This window comes from Micropterus dolomieu, linkage group LG08 (assembly GCF_021292245.1).
Source record: "Micropterus dolomieu isolate WLL.071019.BEF.003 ecotype Adirondacks linkage group LG08, ASM2129224v1, whole genome shotgun sequence".
Taxonomy (NCBI): Eukaryota; Metazoa; Chordata; class Actinopteri; order Centrarchiformes; family Centrarchidae; genus Micropterus; species Micropterus dolomieu.
The window spans coordinates 31,969,426-31,979,773 of NC_060157.1; the positions used below are offsets into that span (position 1 = coordinate 31,969,426).

The window sequence follows — 10,348 nt, forward strand, 5'->3', positions numbered from 1 at the left end:
CAAAAATGACATCAAAACCCTGAGACATCTTGTCACACATGAGAGATGTAACCGTATTATTTAGATTATAAACGCTCTATGAATAAAAAAAAACAAAATAAAAAAACTATTGTTCCATCAGAGACGCTGCATTTGTGTGTGGCAGGTGAGCCTATAGGTGGGCTGATTAAACAGTGACAATCTGAGTCAGACAAACACACTGAGCCGAGACACTTGTTGGCGCAGCCCCACAGCTACCAGAATTATGGTGTTTCTGTCGTTGCTCTACGTCATTAAACCATTGTTATGCTGCGTGATCATGCGCAGTAGACACTGGTGCCAACAGGAAGTAGCCCTGTAGTAGTATTTTATTGGTCCAAAACTGGCTTCACTGCTCTCCATTCAAATCTGACATGCTGTCAGCTTCAGTTTGCTACTAAAGGGCTGCCAGGACCTGAAGTGAAGCTCGTCAGTGGTGTCATACTGCCACCTGCTGGCCAAGCCCTCAGGTGTTACAATGACCCAGGTCTCCTCTAGTCTCTCAGCATCACTGTGACTGACTGGCCCTTTCAAAGGGTCTGAGCTCCTACAGTCTCTCCAGGTGATTACCCCCTAGGTGTGCATGGAGACCGGCTGGGTGTCAGTGTGAGACATGAGGTACTGCGAACTAATTAGTATTTACCTACCAACATATCTTACCCTCAGGGACCACAGCGAGATGAGAAGTGAATTGAGTGCAGCAAAGTACAGGACGAAACACCCGACACCTCCTACCACACAGTAAAAGTTTGCACATGTAACTATCTGGAAAGGGATTAGGTTGGCGTCACCTTTATTTTCAGACATACACATGTTTGAACAGTTGAGCAGGACAAACAGCCACAGCATGCAGGTGGTTCTCCTGAAGCCCGAAGACTCCTCTGCTTCACAAACACAAATCACACAGCAGCAAAGTGATAAAGTGCACGAGTTCACTCTGACGGCGCAGTCGTACGATGGCCTTCATGCTCACTGGGCGACACGCGGCGTGCATCTTCCATTTACAGCACGGCCAATCAAACAGGACCTTTACAGTAATCCGACAGACTAATCCAGGCACAGTGCAGCTCCCCCCCACTTTATTAAATTATATTCACACAGCAGAAACCACAGTAGAATTCATCTGAAACAGGGGCTGATTTGCCTCCAGCCTCCATCATGTGTCGTTCAGACAGGCAGGAACACAAACACAGAGCGCTGAAACCACATCTGGGTGGGGGATCAGAAGGGCCACGTGGAGGTCTGGATTCTGAGCTCAATCAGGGAAACAGTGTCCCCAGCATCAGAGGGTTCCATCAGCTCGTTCCTGAGGACAGTTTAACAAACCTGGTCCTTAAAGAACAGAGTGGAACAGAGGAGGAGCTCCATCAGGTTTGGTGCTGCAATGTCTCACTTTAACATCTGTGAACTTTGAGCCAGTATAAAGTCAGATTATTTAAGCACTGCATTTGGCCCTTCTCATATTCTGTAGTGAAACGTGAATAAAATCAGAAGCATCTGGTCATCAATAAATCTCATGTTCAGACTCAGTCCCACAGACACCGTCCTGCTACCCCAAATACCCTCAGACTTCCACGTGTGGACTCTGCTGAAAGAGCCCCGACAGGTATTTGCGAGCAGCGGATTCTGTTTAAAGGCTAGAGCCAACAGGCTCGGAGCCACAGACAGGAAATGCGGCTGGTCTGAGTCTGAACATGAGATGTGATGATGAGGATGAAGATGATGATATAAATACAGATCAAGCGCAGCAACACAAGGAACAAACTAAAATCTATTCTTCACAGGTCAAAACTTTTCTCCTCACAGAAATGAAGATCTGGGACAATAAAGGAGGTGCACTCAGTAAAAGCAGATGTTATACATGGATGAAACCTGCTGAATCTGTCTCAGGTGAGACCAGTTCCACTTTCAGCTAACATAAAAAACTTTCTTCCACCTAAGCACAAAATCACATCAACAAGTTCACTGTGGCCGACTTCACTGGACTCAGGTCGAGTCCCAGAGCAGTGGTTAGGGGGCAGGATGGGGATTCAAGGAGAGCTCAGCTTCTGTTCTGCAGTCAGACTATCAGCCACAGGGGGCGCTCTGAGTCTGTGGGACGAGCTGACCACAGGACAGAGCTCACATCCTCGGATCCAGATCACCATTGACTCCAACGATCCACTTCCTCTCATTAAAATACAGGAACCTTCAGCAGGGGACCAGCTGTTCCTCTGGTCTGGGTTCTGGCTCTGCTCTGGTGTTTACTTGCTGTGGTGGAGGTACTGCTGGGTGAACATGTTGAGCTCGCTGTCCAGCCAGCCCGCCTTGTTCCTGACAAAACAAAGCACACATTCATGTTTGTAACACCCACACAGGACCCAACTGTGTCACTGCAGACCTGAGGATCTAACCGGGTCACTTACCGCAGCAGCTTGGCTTTGCTCTGCAGGCCGTCCAATAGCTCGATCTTGCTGTTCATGTCTGTGATTTCATCCTCCAGGTTCTGACGGGTGACGTCCACCTGCTGGCAGAGCTGAGCAAACACACCGGCCAGCTCCCTGAGGACCGCAACCAGCAGGGACACGGGTTAGAAAGCAGCAGAGACACCTAGTGTTTAACCAGAACAGCTGCTGACAACGACAGTAGTGAGCGAGTGAGTGAGTGTGCGCTTACTGCTGGACTTGGTGGCTGCAGTTGGACCCGGTGTAGCTGACAATGAGCTGCAGCTTCTCGCTGGCGTAGTCCACAAACTGTCTCTTGAAGGCTCTCTCCTTGGCCCTGGTGGTCCAGGTGAGCCGCTCATAGATGTAGAGCAGCCCATACAGACCCACCGACAGGGCGATCAAACGCCAGCCCACGGCCTTCCAGATCTGCGTGCACGCGCACACACACACACACACACGACTTCAGGTCCACTGAAAACCCCCCCACCACCACAGCCGCCCAGCCGCCTTTCACCTGTATCCTTTATTATTCTCATATGTATGTGTGTGTGTCCTCACCACGCCGCCGACCACGAGGACGCCCATGGAAGTACGGGAGGTAAGGGAGGCAAGACCGGTTACCATGGACACCATCAGCTCCTCCTGGGTCATGGAGCTCTGTGGGAACGGAGGCATGCTGGTGCTGACCGGGGTCAGGGCCAGGGGCCGGGGGACCTGCAGCCGGTAACACAGAAGACGACACTGCTTACATGAAAAGCATCTGAAGCAGGGCGATAGACTCCTCCCTCCCCAGTGAGGTGCAGAAATATTCAAGGTTCCTTTTAGAGGTGCTCCGATCAGGATTTTTTGGGCTGATCACGATCACCGGGTCTATTTGGAGCCTTTTATTTATCATGTAGCATTATACAGTGTACTGTATATTTATTTAATTGGTCCTAAAAACAATGTATTAAGTGTTAAAGTTAACAGATGATAAAGTATCATGAAATGACAACTGTTTATTTTATAGCCAGGAAACTTGGGCAACAAATTCCACTCAATCTGTGTTAGAGACTTAAACCATAGCATCCTTTGCCTGGTTACTGTGAACATCTTACAGCTTAACAAATATAGCTTTACTGTGGAATAAACTACAAAAACATAACAAACAGCATCTTTATAAATTTACTACAACCATAAAAACTGCAACAAAAAAGGCTATAGCCAAAATATTTAGGAGATAAAGGAGCACAGGCATCATGAGTCGATGATAAACTCTGAAGTAGCTGCTTTTTGTTCTGGAAAGCTCAGGCAGGTTCTGTGGGCTTAAGGAGGGAGAGAGGAGCAGAGAGAGGGAGAAGGGCTACAGAGAGGAGTCAAAACTGCCTTCAGTGAGATTTGAAAATTTAAATAAATAGAAAATAGGCTACAATGTAAATTCCATATTATACAGTCAATTGTTAATATTACATAGGCTACTATATTCATTCTAATTTCATATGGTTTGCCATCAGTAGGCTATAGGCCTTATATCATTTCAGTGGATTGTTTTCATTTTTTATCCTTGTGCAAGAGTCTACATATTTTACATGCCACTGACTTTACCAGAGGGAGAGTAGCAAACACTTTAAATACGGCCAGAAGATTTTTATTTGATTTCATAAAAGGTTAAAAATAAGGGAGATTTCCGGGGAAACATTTAACGGGTGGATACCGGGTGAGAACGAAAAAATACTGGAGAATCTCGGGGAAACAGGAGGGTTGACATGAGAGGAGTAGAGAGAGGAGTAATGTGAGGCTACATCCACACTGCTACGTTTTTAACAGTTTTATAACGAAACCGATCTTCTCCGTCCACAGCAGCGTTTCAGCTGCGCATCAGAGTTGATCTCTGTCTATATTAGAACGACTGAAAACACACATCTAGTGGCCGTTCAGGTAGCTACACTGGGCATGCGCGTGCCAGTGTAAACATGAAGCAGATGGTTTACTCCGCAGTAGCAGACGATTACAGACCAAGAACCACAACAGGCTTTTTTTTTTTTTTTTTCCTCCAGTGGCCGACAACGAAGTGGAATTGTTACTGAAAGTCATCGCCAGGTTACTTTTTCCAGGGCTTTAGCCCCAGATATTTTGACTGTAACCCCGAATGTAACTAAACAACAGCAACAAAAATATTTTGTTAATATGCATTAATCTTCATTTTGTCTCGCAGGACTTCAAAGAGCGGAGGCTACTCGCAATAATACTGCTACATTTTGTTTACCATTACTCAGTCCGCCTGCGTTTAGAATGAGCACGAGAGGAGGGAGAGAGAGACAGAGAGGGCATTGCTCACAGCTTCAGGGCTTATCCGCAACTTCTAAATTGTCCCTAGCAAAACTGTAATCAATACATTTAAATATAAATGTTGTTGGTCAGTGTATTTGCTAACAAACGGTTAACAGTCGCCGCAAAGTAGTGAGAGAATATCATGACACACCTGATCGCTCTGTGTCCTGCTGTCTCTGTCCCCCTCGCTCAGAGACACTTTGCTCTGTTTGACGGTCTCTCTGCTCCAGGATGCTTCATTCCCTCTAGAGCGGATGTGAGCTGCACTTTATCAGAGGTGCTGAAGTGAACATTAGTTGAATTGTGGTGATATTTCTGTCTGATCACAAGTGTTTTCAGTTTCGGTTTTCTTCCTCTGATGAAAAGCAGTGCGCTCGTCTCATCGAGTAGGCTACAAGTCAAATTATTTATTTATATTGGCCAAACTGTTTTTTAAAAAATGGGCCAACGATCGGCCCATAAAGCATCAGGCCTATACTGACATTGGGCTGGCCCAATCACATCTATTACAGCACCCCCCCTGCTTGTGGGCCAAAAAAATAATAATTCGCCAAATGCGTGAAAACAACCGAAATATAGTATATAATCTAAAAAAACAAACATATAAGCTACTGATTACTGCATTACATTGTATTATATTTTTATATTCTGAATTGTCACCTGCCACCTTCCCTTTATAAAATAAAGACATTTCCACCATAAATTGGTGCAGAAAATGTCTCCAGAATTCAGGAAAATCAAATTCAAAATCTTCTGGGGGAGTATCTCCAGACCCCCCCCCAATTTAATATCATCAGTGTTAATTATTATCAGTAGTAATTATAAAATTCACAATAAATGTAGGCTACATATATAATTTACTGTTGCTTTATAAATGTACTTTGGGTAGGCGGCAATGAAAGATTTCTGTGCTGGGCTAAGCCCCCAATGTTTCAAGAACCTGGAAACGCCCCTGCTGAAAGTAACACGGGAGTACGAGAGACTGAGGCAGAAAACAGGCTGGGAGATGTCGCAAAGTAAATACAGCGACATGCACAGTAGGCTAGGCTAACTGTTAAGTGTTATTTACACAGTACTTATATTTAAATAAAAATACCAAAACTATAACTCTGTAAAGCATCGTGTTTTCGCTTTGAGACCAACTCGCAAAGCCAAACGTGTGAGTGCGTGTCATTGTTTTATAAAGTCCTCTGTTTTGGCCATCGGGTCAGCAGCGTTTTCAAACAAACATCTTCTGATTCACCGTTTTAATCTGGACGGACGGCGGAAACGTAGCAACAGTTCTCCGCTTTTGTAACGAAAACACAGAGAGAGAGGCAGTCAGCTGATTGATATGGGCGCGTTAATCCCTTCTTGTCTGAGAAGGACTTTGGTGCTGTCTAGCTTTGAAATCCGCTCAGACAGCGCAGTGAAACATTTTAGCTGCTGTTGAAAATTTGTCTGGCGAGTACTGCGTCATCCGATTGGCTTTTCTTATCAGCCTTTTTAGCGACCACCGATCAAACTAGTTAAAGCCATTATTGGCCGGTTACGATCGGTGACCAATCGATGGGCGCACCCTTAGTTCCTTTGGTTCCACTTTATCTCTGACTACACATTCCTGCCAGAGGTGTCACACTACTCCACTACCTACAGGGGGCAGGACTATGACAGCAAAGACTGTAGGGGACTCTCCTGGTCCAGCACCTGCTGCAGGTACAAGAGGCTCACTGCGTTTAGTGAGGGAGGACAGATATTCTTTGAGAACCTTTCAGGACCCTGTAAAGCTCACTCTCTCTGGTTTATGTCCCTGAAGGCATTACCTGGTCGCTGTAGCCCATGAGGGCCCGCCGGGTGTTCTTGGGCCCCAGGAAGCGGTTCACCAGCATGGTCCAGCCCAGAGAGAAGTGGAAGCCGATGTCCTCCTGAAAGTCACTGCAGAGCTTGTCACAGGCCAGGTCGTAGCTGAGGCTGAAGCACTGACGGGGAACCAGCTTGTCCACCTGCTCCCGGGCCGGGCCGGGCAGCAGAGGCTTCAGACCCTCTGCACACAAGACAGCAAACGGGTCGGTGAGCGGGGCGGGGGGGGGTCACCAGAACACAGTAAGACAGAAGTGACACAGTGTGGCTACAGACAGTCACGGTTAACAGTGTGACGTGGCATTAAAGCCAATGTGAACAGTGTACAGGTGTGTGTTTGTGCTGATCTCAGCTGTGAGCAGAGGAGGGTTACCGATCATGTCGGTCTGCGTGGCCTGCAGGGCCCCAGTGATGGAGCTGGAGCACCTCTCTGACATGTTCTTGCCTAGACCCTCCTCTATGTGGCGGTGGAGCTCCTTCAAGAGAAACAGCACAACAGAGAAACAATCAAACACTGCTGCCGTTCACCCACAATGCCACACTACACTGGGCCTGCTGCTTCATCCTCAAGTGCTCAAAGTCAGGAAATGAACCAAGTACCAATCTGCTTTCCGTCTCCACCAACAAGCTTATCTCCAGTGTATTTTGACACATTTGTCAACCACGGTTGTGTCTCCCCACCTTTAGTCAGAGCTTGAAGTGGAAAGAGTAGGTGCTGGTAACATTTACATGTAGGTGTGTGTGTCGGCCGGTACATTCTAATATCGGATAATAGTACACTATAATATCTCACCACTTGTGTGATATTAAATTCAGTGGGAAAGCAGTTTCATTTCTGTGTCATTAAATCCTTGTGTAAGAATAACGACCTACATGGTGGTCAGTCTCTGATTAGTTAATGCTAATAATCAGTACTAACTCCTCAATAATCAGTCATGCAGAAAGACAATTCAACAAGTCAAGCATTTTTAATGTCCCACCCCCTCCAGGCTGTGATTGGTCAGTTCACGAAAAGTTACTTTGACCAGCACCTTTATGCACACGACTGCATGAAAGGCAGCGAGCTTCTCCTGCTGTTTCCGCCCGCAGAGATCAGCAGGCAGGTGACAACAGGAACAGGTGAGCGTCATAATTATGTACCGTCGAAGAGGGGTCGACCAAGAATCGGTCTGGCTGATTATCGCCGCTGATAATCAGCATTTTCCTAATAATCTGCATCAGCCATTTTAAAAACAGATAGCCATTTAATTCATTAATTAAGAAATGATCCTTTGGCTCTGATTCAGCCGCCTCTCTGTCTGTCTGTCTGCTCGAGCCCACAGAGTGGTGAGTACAATGTCCCGCCCACAGTACCAGCTGATTGGTTACAAGTCACGAGCCTAACACTGACAATTGTGCAGAAGTAGCCAATCGAACGAGCAAACCACCACGCTGCAGCCCCCCCTCTCCTGTCTCAGCAGAGCTCCGCATGCGCGCGCACACACACACACACAGCGGAGCTAGCGGAGTGTAGATTAGACCAGTTGACCATAACTACAGCCGCTACTGCAAGTAAGTACAGCAAAAACAGCAATACTAGTAAAAGGCTGATACTGCATCAGTACAACAAGCGATATTTTAATCTCTCCACCGCAGCTGTGTTTTGGTTTTACACAAGCACATGTGCTAGCTCAGCTAACAGCAAGTTATAAACAAGCTAAATCTCTCTGGCTGTAGCCTGTTTAGCTAAAATTTTGAAAATCCTTGCAAACTCAGTTGCTTGTTGAGAGAAACCAGCTCCTCTCTACAGCAGCAGCAGAGGGAGGAGGACTGAAACTGACTGCTATCTTCTTTCTGCACTGCAAACTGCACTGATGTCGGGAATGTAGTTTATTTTACATGTTCCAATTGTTTCCAGTGAGATACTGATTTCATATTGTTACTTTGCTGCTGTAAACTTTACTTTTGTTGTTGCTTTGAGAACAGCTCGTTATAATAAAATTCTGAAAGTTCTGAATTTATTCTTTTTTAAATAACATATTTTTCAGTAATGAAAAACCAATAAGAGTATAGATAAAGATCAGAACCAATAATTACTATCAATGAATGTATCAATAAAATCCTAACAATATAAAATAAATACAATACAAATGGCAGCAGGTAAAGACAAAGTTTGATAATTTATCACACATAGTTAACAAGTCCATCTCTGGGATGGATCTCTAATTAATTTTATTTACTATTTATAAAGATTGAACATGTCAACTTGGTATTTTTTAACAAAGTTTTGTGTTGGAGTTTGTGTTATTCTAAATTTTGACACCAAGATTAAATATTTTACAGAAGATGTATATCGGTTCCATATATATCAGTCATCGGTCTAATTGGTTACTAATAATTGGTATCGGCCTGGAAAAAAAAAATCACATTGGTCGATCCCTACTGTCGAATAGAAAACGCCCCACGCAGAGAACTTGCCCTGCCTGCATCACATTTGATTATCTTCTTCCATTGTTCCACACGTCCAGGGCTCCTGGTCTTCACACAGGGGTGTGTGATACAAAAAATTTTTTAGGATATTTTCTGGAATTTCTTAATAAATAAATAGATAATAAAAATTAGACGATATTTGTCATCCTTCAAAAATGTGTTTGTGAAAGTCAGATATTGTTCTAGCTCGCTGTAGTGACTGGGATAAAGACATTAACAGAATCAGGTCTGCAGAATAAAAGGGTCTGGGGAAAGAGGTTAAACTCACGTTCTTGTAGACCTTGAGCACCACTGGTGAAGGGTGGAAGTCCATATGGAAGTCGTCAACCAGCACGTGGAGCTTCCTAATCTCCTCTGCCATGGCGTTTGCCACCTGAACCGGAGCAGAGAGCCAGGTCAAAACCAGGCCCCTTCAGAACAGAGCTCAACCAGGACTATCTTTCTTTAGAGATACACATTTTCTTTGATAAGTGAGGAAATAATTCAGGGCTTCACTAATCAGCCCCGACCCTCAGGGAGGAAGTTAAAGCCCAGCTGCTGCGGAGCAGCAGGTACCCTATGATGTCATGCTCACCTGTCGCTCCACCTCCTCAGTGATCTTCTTGATCTTGGCCTTACAGTCCATGGTCAGCAGGTCCAACTGCTTGTCTATGAACTCCAACCGGTCCTGACGGTCCTCTTTGGTGTCGAGGCAGTAGACCCTGCACACACACATACACCCCAGTGTAAAGGCATCAAGAGACACATGTGACCCTCTGGGCTCGTTTGGTTTGGTTCACATCTGCCAGCTGACTCACCTCTGCTCTTGTGCAGCAATATGAACAGAGTCCATGATGCAGCGCAGGGCCTCAGAGATCTGCTTGGCCCTCACAGTGTGCTGCTCAAACTTGGTCTTCACAGCTGACTGGGAGATGCACTCCTACACACAGACCACAGCATCAAGGCGTCGGTCAGTGAACACGCCGCTGCCCTCAACTTCACAAGATGATTAACATCCAGACAGTACGAGCAGTTATGATGAGCCTGAGCTACAGTTAGCAGGTGTTATCATCTCTGTGTGTTCTGTACAGAGACAATTCAGACAAAACTGAATTGAATATTGGACCCTAACTGACCTCACTGGTGTTTAAATCTCACCTCAAATCGCCTCTCAAAGTTCTGGAACTCAAACATTCGGGCCTGGAAGCCTTCAGCAAGCGCTCCACCTGAAACCGGACAACACGTTTAACTGAGGAACTGCTCCAGCCCAGCTCGGGTCCCCCCCCCCCCCCCCCCCCCCCCCCCCC

General features: G+C 45.8%; 1 protein-coding gene across 1 annotated transcript in view; it reads right to left on the reverse strand.

Moving 5' to 3' along the window:
• Nucleotides 1–794: 794 nt before the first annotated feature.
• mfn2 (mitofusin 2) overlaps nt 795–10,348 on the reverse strand; it is a 17,631-nt gene continuing 8,077 nt past the window's right edge. Inside the window, exons 9-18 of the mRNA XM_046056541.1 lie at nt 10,200–10,267; nt 9,860–9,981; nt 9,637–9,763; nt 9,331–9,435; nt 6,967–7,069; nt 6,557–6,777; nt 3,003–3,158; nt 2,674–2,870; nt 2,424–2,558; nt 795–2,331 (exon numbers count right to left, since the gene is read on the reverse strand). Of these exons, the coding sequence (XP_045912497.1) occupies nt 2,262–2,331; nt 2,424–2,558; nt 2,674–2,870; nt 3,003–3,158; nt 6,557–6,777; nt 6,967–7,069; nt 9,331–9,435; nt 9,637–9,763; nt 9,860–9,981; nt 10,200–10,267 (1,304 nt within the window). The 3' untranslated portion in view covers nt 795–2,261. The remainder of the gene's footprint in view (nt 2,332–2,423; nt 2,559–2,673; nt 2,871–3,002; nt 3,159–6,556; nt 6,778–6,966; nt 7,070–9,330; nt 9,436–9,636; nt 9,764–9,859; nt 9,982–10,199; nt 10,268–10,348) is intronic.